General features: G+C 34.6%; 2 protein-coding genes across 2 annotated transcripts; one reads left to right on the forward strand and one right to left on the reverse strand.

The window, feature by feature from the left end:
- Window positions 1-58: 58 nt before the first annotated feature.
- Window positions 59-10,402, reverse strand: LOC130711988 (pantothenate kinase 2-like). The gene is made up of 22 exons (XM_057561804.1): window positions 10,151-10,402; window positions 9,793-10,011; window positions 9,607-9,635; window positions 9,414-9,530; window positions 8,444-8,563; window positions 8,242-8,336; window positions 8,060-8,153; window positions 7,818-7,949; window positions 6,940-7,052; window positions 6,663-6,855; window positions 5,455-5,663; window positions 5,253-5,297; window positions 5,090-5,138; window positions 4,662-4,744; window positions 3,543-3,659; window positions 2,916-2,979; window positions 2,456-2,602; window positions 2,193-2,351; window positions 1,702-1,785; window positions 934-1,128; window positions 785-856; window positions 59-442 (listed from the first exon to the last, which is right to left on the reverse strand). The coding sequence occupies exons 1-22, from the start codon at window positions 10,320-10,322 to the stop codon at window positions 353-355; spliced, it is 2,598 nt and encodes an 865-aa protein (XP_057417787.1). The 5' UTR covers window positions 10,323-10,402; the 3' UTR covers window positions 59-352.
- Window positions 10,403-11,027: 625 nt separating this feature from the next.
- Window positions 11,028-12,337, forward strand: LOC130712976 (uncharacterized). The gene is made up of 3 exons (XM_057562786.1): window positions 11,028-11,361; window positions 11,995-12,125; window positions 12,260-12,337. Exons 1-3 carry the CDS (start codon window positions 11,028-11,030, stop codon window positions 12,335-12,337), a joined length of 543 nt encoding a protein of 180 aa, XP_057418769.1.
- The last annotated feature ends 1,502 nt before the right edge of the window (window positions 12,338-13,839 follow it).

Consider the following 13,839-nt stretch of genomic DNA (forward strand, 5'->3'; position numbering starts at 1 on the left):
CTTAATTCAATAAGTTTTTCAAATTAACTTATGAATAAATATTTACTGTCAAAAGCGCTTAATTAAATTGTTTACCCAAATACATTCTTAAAAAGTTTATAAGCCGGCAAAATAAGTTTTAACCTACGCAAATTTTTATATTTCCTCCAGCAAACATTCCCATCTAAGAATTTCCCGCGCGCATCTACCAATCCCATCAAGTTACACAATAGATATACATTGCTCAATGAGACAAAAAAAAAATATGTATCCTAAAATTTGAACACAGCATTCTGCTCCCAGAAGTTTTTAGGTCCCCTTTGAAGTTGCATGATGATAGCATTATTTGGCTCTGAGTTTGTACACAGAGCTTTCAATTTGCAGGCTCGTATTTGCAAACACAGTCGTATATATTCCCTTTAACTAACTTTTCAGCCAATCTCTGGTTTTTCACCATTGCAAGCTAACAAAATATATAAGGGGAAAAATGTGTCAAAGGAGCCATTAGTGATTACAGGGACAGTTAAGTTTTAAAGACAAGACAAGCATCATAGATAGGAGAAGAAATCTTAGAGTAGCATTAGCTAAGTAACTATACACCAGAACACAATGACGAGTGTCAGCTGATTGTAAAACACAAGAGTTTAATAACAATTCATTGATAGTGTAAAAAAGTTTTTCACATACATTCAATCAGGATTCACTATTTTACCACATCATTAATAAATAAAAAATGACAAAATATCATTGGATGTTGCATATAAATTAAATCCTTATAAAGTTTAAACCAAGATGATGACCATACCTTTAAAGCATCACACTGAAATCGAGCATTGAGGTTTGTATGAAGAGATCTACCCATCCCTTCCAAAATTATCTACCAAATGGATAAAACGAAGTTAGAATATGCTCTTCTCCTTGATTTTCTAAACATAAATAGAATGGTTTACTCACCAGATCTGCACCTTTTGCAGCAGCAGCCAGCTCAGAGCTGACCTGCCTTAAGTCTATACAAGGACTACCACACCCATTCTCAACAACCATCAAGGGAACCGAAGGCAAATTTTGTCTGGGACTATCTAAGGTATAGGTCATTGCATCCACAAGCAAGCCTCCCGATTCAGCCGCTCGCCTAAGAATGTCACAGTGCTGTAATGTAGAAGAATTAGTAATGTGTATTCAACATCATAAACAAATTGACATCAAACATAAGGTTCGCGAAGTCAGGATCTTTGCAAGTACACTTTAAATCAGATACCATAATAGATACTTTTTTTACTTTTATCAATGATACCACACTAGATACTTGACAGCTGATGTCAAGAAGAAAAGCATAACTATTACATATCATAAATTCATGCAAAAGTTTATTTGGTTGGATTATATTTATGATACACAAAAGTAAAGGGAAGGTCATGAAGTGAAGAAGGAAAAAGAAATTCCAACAAATATGGAAAGTGACAAGACATGCAGGTACAGAAGTTTTCGTTCAATACACGACAGTAAGAAAGTGTGTTTGGTATAACATCATTGCATGCCGAATTTTATCTGCAAGGATTCTTTACCAGAAGTTTAGCAAGCATGTCATTTTACCTCAAGGGGAAGACACAAAAAGAGAAGTAACTGATTGATGGTAGACATTCAGAAGAATTTTACAAGGGGCTCTCGGAACATCACAAATGTTCCAGAGATAACAAATTAAGTTCATCAAAATACACAAACCTTGGCAGCCTCAGCAACAATATCAGGAAGCTCCATTGCAGTCACATCATTTAAAGCAGGAAGGGAATTTGCTACCAGAACCACCTGCACTCATTCATTATTTTCATATTAACATCACACAACTAGTAAGCATAGGATCAAATGACTGCATAGCAGCCAAAACAATAAAAAAAATCTCCTAATTTGCTTGATGATAGCAGTCATAAATTTACTTTGACATATGAAATCATAACAAGATTGTTTTTGGGAGGGGGTGTCAGAATTCGGGAATATATCATAAGATTTTCAGCTATTGAAGATCTTGTTAAGATTCAGTTTACATATTTATCAAGTGAACAAGGTAATTCTAGAACACCTTTACTCAATCAAAACACCAGTACAGCATTTATTAAAATCATGAAGAATCTAAAATTAAATCAAATAATTTGTTGGGAAATTTAGTATCTAGTCCAGTATAGTAACTTCAAATTTTCTTCAAAAAGAGAACTCACTTCAGTTCCACGGCGGAGGAGCTCTCGTGCCAAGGGAAGCATCCCTAGAACAATGTCAGCACCTGCATTATCCACAAAAAGTAAAGCTCTTCTGTGTGGGGGAAGTTTCTTGTCCCCAGTCCCCAACATTCTCTCTTTAAAGGCATCAAAATTGTCCACCTAGATGACAAAAAAAAAATTAGCTTAGTATTCAACCATCAACAATGATAAATAAATTTAGAAATAAAATATCCTCATCAATGGATATGATGAAATGCACCTACTCGCCAAGGTCTCTGCATTTTATTGCGACTCATTCTGTAAATTTCAATAATAGTTCCTTCATGATAGAGATCCACACATGCACGAGATCCCCAGTCAAAAATGTTTGCAGCAAGAACACCTTCAATTAAAGTAAGTAGTCTAGTTTCCTGCAACAAAAGGTTTTCAGAATTAGTTTACACGCGGACATGATTTATGTATGCAAAGCTAGGGTGGCTTAGGCACGCAACTGAACCAAAAAGACTACACTTATGTGACAAGACTGTGTTTAGACCTAGCATGGCATAAAAAATGAAATACATACAGTGTCACTTCTACTCACTTGTATATTGAAAACATTTACTCAAAAAGGAATGATGCATTAGTTGCATGTACCAGCCATATGTACTTCACAAGATGGAACCAATATTAATTCCTCCCACCATGCTAAATTCAGAGGGTTATAGTAATAGTTAAGCATACCTCATCCAAACTATCAAGCTCCATCAACAAATCAGGTAAAACAGCAAGTGAAGCTTCATTTTCCCTGTGATATGCATATACACACCAATAACGAATTTAAGAGATCAAGAATAAGGATTTTTTTAGGAGAATGCAGGTCTGAAGATCATTTGAACTTGCGTTCACATTGACAACCGGGAAGTGTCTGCTTTTTTTTTTTTTTAAGATTAAAGTTGTACATCTAAAGCTTGTATCTTTTATGATGCAACATTAACAAATAAAATTTTCTAGGATTGACTATATGGATCAAACAAGGCTAATTTTTCTATTAAGAACTAAATACTCAACAAGTTCATTTAGATAAAATTTAAACATTTATCCAGGTTTTCATGGCTACCATATAAGGGTTTGGCTAGATGAAAAACAAATTACCCTTAACAAATCTTTTCGAACTAAAATTAAAATAATTCAAATGGAGATAAAACATCTAGAGGCCAAAAGGCTGTTAGTTACATCTAGAGGCCAAAGGGCTAAAAAAAAGAAAAAATCTACACATGCAACATAGTGACTCAAAAGGCTGTCAGTTACATCTATAGGCCAAGTAAAAGATCTCATATATATTGCTCAATATAGATAAAACATAATTACCTCTGCTTTATGCTTATGTAGGCATCGACAAAATGGAATTCTCTCAAGCACTCTTCCCTCATTTCCAATAGGTTGGCCAAGCCTAACTTCCCGTATGCAGCAGGCTCCTCCATTAACCTATTCAATTAGTGTAGAAGTTGATCAGCTGAAAAAGAGTATCTCAACTAGAATCAATAAATTTTAAAATACTAACTGAGCTCAATGGCTATTTTGAAGACAAGAATGGTACAAAAAACTTATCCAAATGAAACTGAATTTTAGAAGACTTAAAGCACGAGGTTATGATATTAGTAGAATTATCAAATCCTGAAAAAGTGGATGATTATATAACAGAGAAGAATAACATATAAGAGAGAACAAAAAGGATCATGGATGGAAACTCAAACACATAGCTGAGCATCTGTAGACAACCAAGAATTTATTAAAAGTGTTATGATCTGACAATATTTAGAATGCCATTGAGGGAGTATAAAAGTAAAATCAGAAGAAAGTTAAAAAACCAACTGCAATCATATGGAATAATTAGGATGATATTGGTAACAGAAACTAACCATCAAAATCAAATAGCAGGTCATGGATTAAAAAATCAATTTCCTTGACTTATCATCTATTCATCTTACACACAACTAGGCCTTTTTCTTTTCAGTCTTCTGTTGGAGGTAGAGATATATACTATATACAATTAAGAATGGGGGTGGTGGGGCACGTAGGGAAAGATCAAAGAAGGCAAAGATTGGGAGTCCTAGCTCATCAGTTTTGACATGATCAGTATAGATATCTCAAGCACATGCAAGACAGTTCTTTTCAAAAGCAAAGTCAGGTTTTTCATACACTTCTTTAATTTGTATTGATTCAATTTTCTCAAAAACCATCAAATTCACTAGCGGAGAGCTTGACTCGCAATTTTTTAAAGAAATTAACACTAATCAAATTGATTTAATCAACCACAACAAAGATCAAATGAAGGTTTTCACAATAAGTTAAAACTAAACTAATGAAACTGATTAACCATAAAATAATTAATTAAGTTAGCAACATTGCATCAAGTTAACCAGATATATAGTCATGCTTCGATAATTGTAGGAAGTCATGAAAAAAGGAATCTCAAGACTGTTTTACCTAACCAGGTGAGCAGAAAATGCACGAGCAAAAGCATCGCCCCTTCTTTTGGCATCATCAGTCCCACCTTCACTTGCGACAGCCTGACATTTTAGTTGAGAACCTTACAATCATATACTACTTTAGGGGGGGGGGGAATCCAAGCAATTTTTTCTCCATACTATGCTTTGAACAAGGTGAACAAGGCAGAAAAAATAAACCAAACAGGAAAAGAGTTTATCTTTCATGCTATTATTACTTATTCATAATCAGCTAGGTTACTGGCAGAGATTGTAACTTTTTCATAAGCAGAACTTAGGTCTACCTTTCATGCTTTAATTTCATATTTATGCAAGGATGTCTCTGTGGTCTAATTTTATTGCATTTGTAATACATGAAGAGACATACAAGCATATGCAGAAAGGCTGGGTGTTAGGACACACGATTACCTTGTCCACAAGATCTGGCAAGTGATCAGACAAAATCTTGAACCAATATCTACATCAGATATACAAATTTTCATTAGCCACATAAGCCACACACTAAAGACAGTTGAAGCCTTAAAGGACAATGAAGTTAAAATTTGTTTACAGTTCACAATATGGTACTTACTCTAATTCGCTGTGATCTGAGAGATCAATAGTATTAGGCTCATATCTGTAGAATCATAATTTATGTTTTAAGAATAGATTAGTAGAATATTGATAACAAGAAATCACCTTATAAAAAGTATGCTATGAAACCTAAAAGTAAAAGAGAGTTCCAATATAACTTCACTCTAAAAAATGCCAGAGTGTTAAGTAATCGTGCATACATTTTTGGGTCTGCTAATAAAGGAAAGACCTCTAAGGTTGGTACTAGATGGAGAACACCAACATTTAGAGCACTAGCATCGTGTCGTAGAGCACTTCCTTTTGACAAAGGAACTTCAAAACCCCCAAGCCCAGTAGTTCCAGGAGGAGCCATTGGCACAGGGGCAGTAATCTCAGTCCCCTTCTGCAGAAACTTCTCCATCCATGAAATCTGTACAAGAATAGCAAAAAATATATAATTTCCAAAGTCAAAGAGCCTTCAGAGCACCAAAAAAAAAACTGAAAAATTACTCTAGATGGCATACTTGTTTCCTGAATCTATATTTCACTCAAAATGATACAATAAAACCAGTAACAAGGTTTAATTGTCATGCTCATTTGCTGCATAGGCATACTTGGCAGGTATAACGTAACCACTGCTCTTTCTATACATTCCAATTCCAAGTTTGTTAACATCTACTATTTGATTGCTTCATTCATTCAAAAGCTTCAATCAAAATAGCACAGGAAGCCGGTTCGCTTCAGAAATATTGCAAAGCAAGAGAACTCTTGCTCAACACATAAATTCAGTATAATAAACACGAGATAATAAAAAAACCTAATGAAAGAAAAGAACAACAACAACAATCAAAGCTAATGCCATTCAAATTAAAACACCCACCACATATAAGGTAACAAGCAGAAACTTTATGAATTTAAGAGAACAATAACCAAGTTTATCAGAAACGCTGATATAAAGGAGTGTTTTACAAGCTCAACTTGTTAGAAATATTTGCAAACTCTAAAGGATACTGCCACACCTACCAATCTTTTACTTCTTTCCTTACCACTTTATAATGTCTTTCTCAATATTTAAAAGTTTTTCCAATATATATAACTAGATTCCACATTATCTGTTTTTAAATGGTTATCAAGTGGTCCAATTTGATTGGATATGATTCATTCCAGGGGGAGAAATGAAAAAATTATTCTAGAGAATCTAATTAGTGGAGTTGCTTTAGTAATTTTATTATGTCAGCTTCAAGAGAAACCAGTGACTCAACAAAGTGGCACAATCTTAATGATACCAAAATTGGTAGCCAAAAATACCATTCTTATCAAATTGGCTTCAGATTTACACCATAAAATATAAGTAAGTGCATTTAATTAGTTCATTTATCTCAAGCCGGTGACTAGCAGACACCAAAGTTTTCCAATTCCTCTCACTTGCCTTCTCATTCAAATTCCTATGTGGTGGGCCCTGAATCTTGCCTCCTGTATATGGAGCTCCCATTGGGAATCTTTCAACTAACTGATGCACCATGAGGTCATCTAAACCATGCTTTTCATAGCTCATAAATGCACCTAATGCTCCCAGAAATCCTTCATGTCGCAAGAACATTGCTTGTGTAGCCCCTTTAGACCTGAATGATAAATATATAAATCTCAACACAAAATAATAATTAAATTAAAAACAAACAAAAAAATCTCTGGTCATCATTATGTACCAGAAATGTATTGCAAAAGAAATAGCATCCATGGTATAGGCATGACCCCTTGTGAAAAAACCTCCAAAAAAGATACGCTTCAATCCAAATTGCAGTGCAGTCAAGTAAGATATCTTCACAGAAGAGATAGAAACAACACAATTGGTCAGGAAATCATTGGAGGAACAAATAGTTGAACAGAGCATGAAAACTACTGAAGGAAGATAATCTTGATATATTGCCAGAAAGCATTATTCTATAAATAATGATCATAGATTATATTCCATGTTTAGAGATTTTTGTCCATGCTTTTTTAGGTTGTAGTTGGATGAAAAGTCTTTTTGGGGAAAATCTTTCTACAGAAAAAGAATAAACTTTAAAATCAGCATATTTTCTATCAAATCCTACTAAATAAAAGACTTACAAACTCTAAAGAACTAATATGAACTTTTTTCCAACATAAAATGAATAGCTCATTTACAACAAAAATTAAGTGTTCAGTTGATATTTATGGAAAAATTCTACAATGGATACATCTTTTCATACAAACATGCATATACTGATATAATACATACACTTACACAGGAACCCTAAATTTGGTGTGTTAAAAATATGCAATTCTTTATGCTTAGTTAATTCGGTATTGCTGAATTTCAAATGTAAATATACACACATGCATATTGTATGTGGGGTGTATATTTACATTGAAATTCAGCAATACTAAACATAAAGAATTGCATATTTTTTACACACGTAATTTATCCAACAAGTACTCCAGGAATATGCTGAATGAAACAGTAGAATCATTAACCAACAAGTAACACAAACTGTATAAACTTTCCCTGCTTGGATTTAATGATATAAAAAAGAGTTGAATGAAATTACAATCGTCAGCTCACCTGGCCAATGTTGTATGAAATCATCCGTAGCAGAGCGAGTGATATATCTTCAGGTCTGTAATCTTCAAGCTCCTTTCCTTCCAGTGTAGCCTTGCCAAAACTTGACGCAATTGTAGAAGCCGATAGGCCAATCTAGGGTTATTTAATGTCAGCTAATAGCCTAATACTAAATCATGGTTGATAAAAGATACCAAAACTATTGAATATCAATCTGATCTAATATGATCAACTGCAAAATTTACCTTAGAATAGTCCATACCCCCATAAATGTCTCCAACTAGCATATCTGTGTTTCTGTTGTCTCCTTTCTGACTCAGCTCGAGTAACTCATCAAAGCTGGAATTCATTCCAACAAACAATTTAGCAATAGTTCAAATATAGCAGTAATTAAAAGAGGAAAAAAGGAGATAAGTCAGAATCTAACCTCTTGCACTTTGTTAACAGCCTTCCCAAGCCCCAGTAAGTACCACCACCTACATTTGTTCCACTAACCCTCTCAAATTTGCCATCCCCATCAACCTGTGTTAATCCAGATGAAAACTATAGATTACACTTGCTTTATCTTTAAGAAATATAAACCAAGGAGATCAGCAAGTTCACTAAAATGAGGAAACAGCACGAAGTACCTTGATCATACTAACACCTGATCCAATATTAACTAGAAGATAAGGATACAACTCATTAGAATCAATTTGAACAAACTCTTTCTGACCCTCCATGTGTGTAAAAGCTTCATGGCGAATTGCCTACTAAGAAGTGGAGCAACATCAAATTAGCAATTTTCCTTAGTGAAAAACAAAAACTAATAGATAAGTCAGCAAGAATGAATTATTGGTGTCAAGAACCAATTACCCCAAAAGCTTAAACTGTTGGGTGAAGACGCACAACTGATTTTATATTATATTTCTAGCACGCCCCCTCACGCAAGACTACAATAGCCAATTTGGCTTCAAGCGTGAACAATGTACAGGCCTACCAACTTTGTGTTGAAAATCGAGTTTTTTATTAGAATAATGGATTAATAAGGAATTTACTCCAGACCACTTGGTCATAGAGGCTCGAATATCATGTCAAGACAATTGGCATGGTCACATGTTTCAAAGCATAGAACTTGTTTTCTTTTAAAAGAGAAGGGCTAATACAGATCCGAATCAGATGTTGGCTTAACAGCAAGAAGCATATAATGCACTGCGAGAACCAAAAAATAGTAACTGTCAGCCATGGATATGTTAAAATTATTTGACATACTAGAATTGTATTTTCGATCAATTTACCAGTAACATGTAAGGTCAATGTCGATAAACGTGCTGCAAGCCACTCTTGACAATTGATTGGTTGGTTCTTTACCTTCGTATACAAGGGGAATACTACTAAAGAATAATGCCAAACATTTTTTTCCCTTCAATTATTTATTGGAACAACAAAAATTATCTTGTGGCAATTGTTCATCTTTTTATGACAAGGAAAGTGAAATAATGCACAGGATAGAGACTAGCGCATACATCTCAACTCTAAATTTGAAATGATTTATCTCTATCAAGATGATTCTTAAACAGAATACAAGAGAAAACATATTATTTTAAAAATTAGATCCACCTTGAGCAAGAAATTGGCTCCGGCTACAAGACAAGCCATTTCATCTTCTTTGTCAAGGCTAAGCCCGAGTTTCTCTTTAAAAAGTTCAGCATATTTGAATGCTCCACCACCAGTAGCCTATGTCACAAAGTGGACACATTAGGGCATTGAAACACCATTGTGACAGAAAAAACAGTCAGAGAATCAAACTCACCTTAATTATGGTATTCGATGATTCCCTACCTATAAGAAAGAAAAAAATCCACAACTTTAGATTCACTAGTTCTCAAAGTATAGTTGAATTATCTCATAGAAAGAAAACAACTAAAAAACATTATCCAATGTGGCAGAGAAAAGACTGACTAAAAATAAAGTTAATTGAACAAGACAGTAATACGACCATGGTGAAGATTCTTTGAATAGATAAAATCTAAGCATTCATTGATCTTGTTAGTCTCAAACTTGACAAAATGAAGCCTCCCACCAAGAATAGGATAGCTTCTCCTGTTACCATTGGGAAATCCCAGTTTATCCTTCAAACTTCTCAACCTTCTCATCCTTTTATCATTAGTTGAATGGTCTTCATGTCTTGAAAAGTACACCAACTTTATCAAAGACCCTGATAACATAATTTAAACAATCTTAAGAAACTAGTTTCCAGCCAATTGAAATAACATTGAAGTGAAATTAAAGAACTAAGAAACATGAAATATAAATATAAATGTGATGTCAATGAAATTGGATACTGAATACAGCACCTCCAATGTCAAGAGCCAAATGAGATATATCATGAGATTGGTTAGGTAACAAAATAGTGGGATCCCTGTCTTCCACATTTCCTTGAATCGCTGCTTTGCTAAGATCCAGTTGTGGCCGTGAACTCGACCTGTGAATTGGAGTGTTGGCTGTGCCTGTTCCTGTGTGCGCCATGAGTAACGGTCTCCCTCCTCTGCTTTCGAGTTTCAACTCAAGACTCAAGTAATCTCTATGTCGTATTGTTGCTCATCAAGTCAACAACCACCTCCTTAATCGAAGTGAACAACCTCAATCAGAAGCTGACGTGGTTACTACTCAAGTGGGCCAAACATATCTCAAGTGGAAGTGGGCCAACCTCAATCCAACCCCTCAATATCAATTTTTTTACTTAATCAAGTACTCTCATAATGGATATGGATAGCCATTTTTTCTTGAATAACGTGATCGGTAATAATGAGATTAATTTTTTTTATTTTACTATCAATGTATTAAGCGGTAAAATGCCGATTAAGTAGTTTTTTTCATTCAAATTATTTGGGATTCGTGGATAGTCGTTTTTAATTATCTAATGCTTGAGGGATAATAATAGTCTCTCATATTTATTTTAATGGTTTTATATTTGTTGAAATTTACATACTTTTATTAAATTGGGTGACAGTTATTTTTCAATGTAAAAAAACATTTGAGTGGAATTTATTAAATTCAAAATATTTATAATTAAGTGAATTTTATATTTTTAATAATCTATATATATTAGAAAAGAACAACTTATAGCATGACGTGTCGCTCTCACAGGCCAAGTTAGTGACGTGTCGCTCTAAGATTAATTCTCACTTAATTTTTAACACGTGGTTTTTCCTCATTGGCCCTACTTGCCACATGTGCCCTGATTTCTCCTTAACAGCTAAACCTAATGCTCTTCCTCCTCCTCTTTATTTCTCCTGCTCACGGCCATCTCAACCCTCGCCTCTCATCCTTTCTGGTGCGAGCCCCTCCATTTGGCAGGGCCTTATAGCTATAGGGGTGAAGAACGATCAAATTTTCATTGGTGACATAAATATTCTTTACAAGAATGGGAACCTCCTTGAAAATACAAGGGAAGATGAGATGAAGACAGGAAAGGAGCGGGAGTGGCTGTGTGTTTTGGCGTCGGGAAGCTCAACATTAAGGAGAGAACCAGAACTGATTCCGAGAAGCGCATCAGACCACTCACGTTCTCTCTTTCTCTGAGTCACTTTATCCCTCTCTCCTTTTTACTTCATGCTGCTTCATTGCAATTCCTTCCCTGTTTGGCTTTGACTTGCACATTTTCATTGCTGTTTCCAAGCATATAACATGATCGATGACATAAGTGGATGAATTTTCTCCACACTTTTATCATATCTTTGGTGTATACTACATGTTCCATGAAATTCCTGAACGAATTTGTTTAACTGAGTGCATTTTCTGTTCTGCATACACATAAACTTCAGGCACATCTGTTTGGTTCTATGAGCTTTCCTACACATTTTTACATTGTCATGAGATGCAAATACAATCTGTTTAATTGATTGATTGATGTAAATCGTACTTCATATCATCCCTGTATGCATTAGTAAAGAACATCTTCATTGTAACATTTTAAATCTGTTTTTACTGTTGTTATTTAATATTATTATGATGAATATGATTAATGTAGCTATAGGTTGCAGCAAATATTGAATTACCAGCCAAGAAACGTATACCATAATCTTTTGTAGTATTATCAAAAGAATATGAGAAAAGTTGACATTCTGTGAAATTTTCATACGCATTATTTGTATTCCTTAGTTGGATTACAACATTTAAATGAATATTCATTTGGAAGGAAGTGGCTACTTAGATGTGCAGGACAAAGGTGATCGATGGATTCGCATTTGGATCAAGGTCGGTGATCTCATCATTTTACCTGCTGGAATCTACCATCGGTTAACTCTTGACACAAGTAACTATGTGAAGGTTTGGAACTATCTTATTCTAACCACAACCATTAAGACTCTAGAGAATAAGTATGTTTCAATAGATAAAGATTCAAAGCTTTTATGGGTTGATTAATCATTAGTTGTTCTGTTTCTGTGCATATCTGTGTGCAGTTGATGAGGTTGTTTATCGGCGAGCCTGTATGGACAGCATATAATCGACCACAGGAAGATAACCCTTTTAGTTTTTAGCAATAGGCAGGGTACATTTATCTCTTGAGAATTACATTGCTATCTTCATGAATATCTACTACATTATATCAGAACTGGAAATAAATCTATTGCCTATGTTTCCTGTAGCATGTGCTTTCATGCTTTGGTTTCTATTCCTGCATTATTTAGTCCATTATTTATGTTCTCTCCTGTGATATTCTTCTACTGCTATGGGTCTGATTGCAGCTGGTGATTTTGTGGCGATTGGGCAGCTTTCTAAGCCATTTACTTCTGTGTTTCTATATGACAAAGAGTACCATCGTCGCGCTCTTCTATATGCGCTGCTTCTTTTAATCAGTTAGACCAGTTTTCATCAACTATGCCACTTGATATGTAAGATAATTCCTTGGAATCTTATGGTGAAGAAGGCTATGTGATTTTCGTTGCTGGTAGTGGTTGGTGAAATAGAGCATCTGTACAGAAGTCTCAAAAGCTTTATAAAATGGGTAGTGGCTGGTTTAATGTGTTCAAGTCAAAGGATGAAATGATGTCTTCAAAGGTCGAGGAAACTATAAGCACCGCAAAGGAAAGGTCAAAACACATGAAGAAGCACCTTCAAGTGTGACAAAGAGTACCATCGTCCCGCTCTTCGGTATGCGCTGCTTCCTTTAATCAGTTAGACCAGTTTTCATCAACTATGCCACTTGAGATGTAAGATAATTCTTTGGTTTCAGCTTGGTTTCATTCTCTTTACAAATTAATTAATTTTCTAAATGATCTTGCTTTTTCTTTTGTGGTTATAGTGTGGTGGGACTGAACTTCGATTTCATAGTCTGAATCTGACCAAGCACACAGCCTAATCTCATATACAATGCATCTTTGTACTTCAGCTCTGATATTCAGAAACAGTACAGAGAGAAATATGGAGAGAAACAGGTGCATCCAGTTTTTCTTTGCTTTAATAGATTTGCTTTTGTGTGCACATTGATGCATTTTGTGAACTGGTATTTGTAGGAAATTTAGAATTAGAATATTGTTCCTCTTAGGCCTTAATGATACTCATTTCCAATAAGTTGCACAACTGGTTCCAATACAACGTTGTTCCCTTAATGTATATGTGATTTGTTTTTGATTCATACATCTTTTATTCACTTTTTCTCTAACTCAATTTTCCATTTATAGGAATTTTCTTTATCAATCTGACTGAATTTTTCTTTGATTTACATGAGGGTAAAGCAAGGCACAAAGTTGAGAAAAAAAGGTTTAGCATGTTACTCCTTTTAGTATTGAATTTCTATTATCCAAATATCCAATTTTATGACTTTCGGTTTCCATCATCTCAAACTGTATTTCTTGATAATTTATCTGGGAATTCATAACTTATATGGGAAGGGTACTACTTTTCTGAAAAATCCTCAAAAAGTGAAAGTGCATTTAGATATTTCATTCATTGAAGGAGTAAACTGGATGTGCTGAGGAATTTTGCTGCTATTATATCTTTGTATGTGATTGTGTTTGTTGAATAGAAAAAGGGGGAATTA

This window comes from Lotus japonicus, chromosome 4, assembly GCF_012489685.1.
Source record: "Lotus japonicus ecotype B-129 chromosome 4, LjGifu_v1.2".
NCBI lineage: Eukaryota > Viridiplantae > Streptophyta > Magnoliopsida > Fabales > Fabaceae > Lotus > Lotus japonicus.

Coding starts and splice junctions, on each gene's coding strand:
- LOC130711988 (XM_057561804.1), bottom strand. CDS start 10,322: ATGGCGCACACAGGAACAGGCACAGCCAACACTCCAATTCACAGGTCG. Junction 3,660..4,661: donor TTTTCTGCTCACCTGGTTAG/GTAAAACAGTCT, acceptor CTAATTGAATAG/GTTAATGGAGGAGCCTGCTG. Junction 857..933: donor CTGCAAAAGGTGCAGATCTG/GTGAGTAAACCA, acceptor TCCATTTGGTAG/ATAATTTTGGAAGGGATGGG.
- LOC130712976 (XM_057562786.1), top strand. CDS start 11,028: ATGTGCCCTGATTTCTCCTTAACAGCTAAACCTAATGCTCTTCCTCCT. Junction 11,362..11,994: donor AAGCGCATCAGACCACTCAC/GTTCTCTCTTTC, acceptor TTCATTTGGAAG/GAAGTGGCTACTTAGATGTG. Junction 12,126..12,259: donor ACACAAGTAACTATGTGAAG/GTTTGGAACTAT, acceptor ATCTGTGTGCAG/TTGATGAGGTTGTTTATCGG.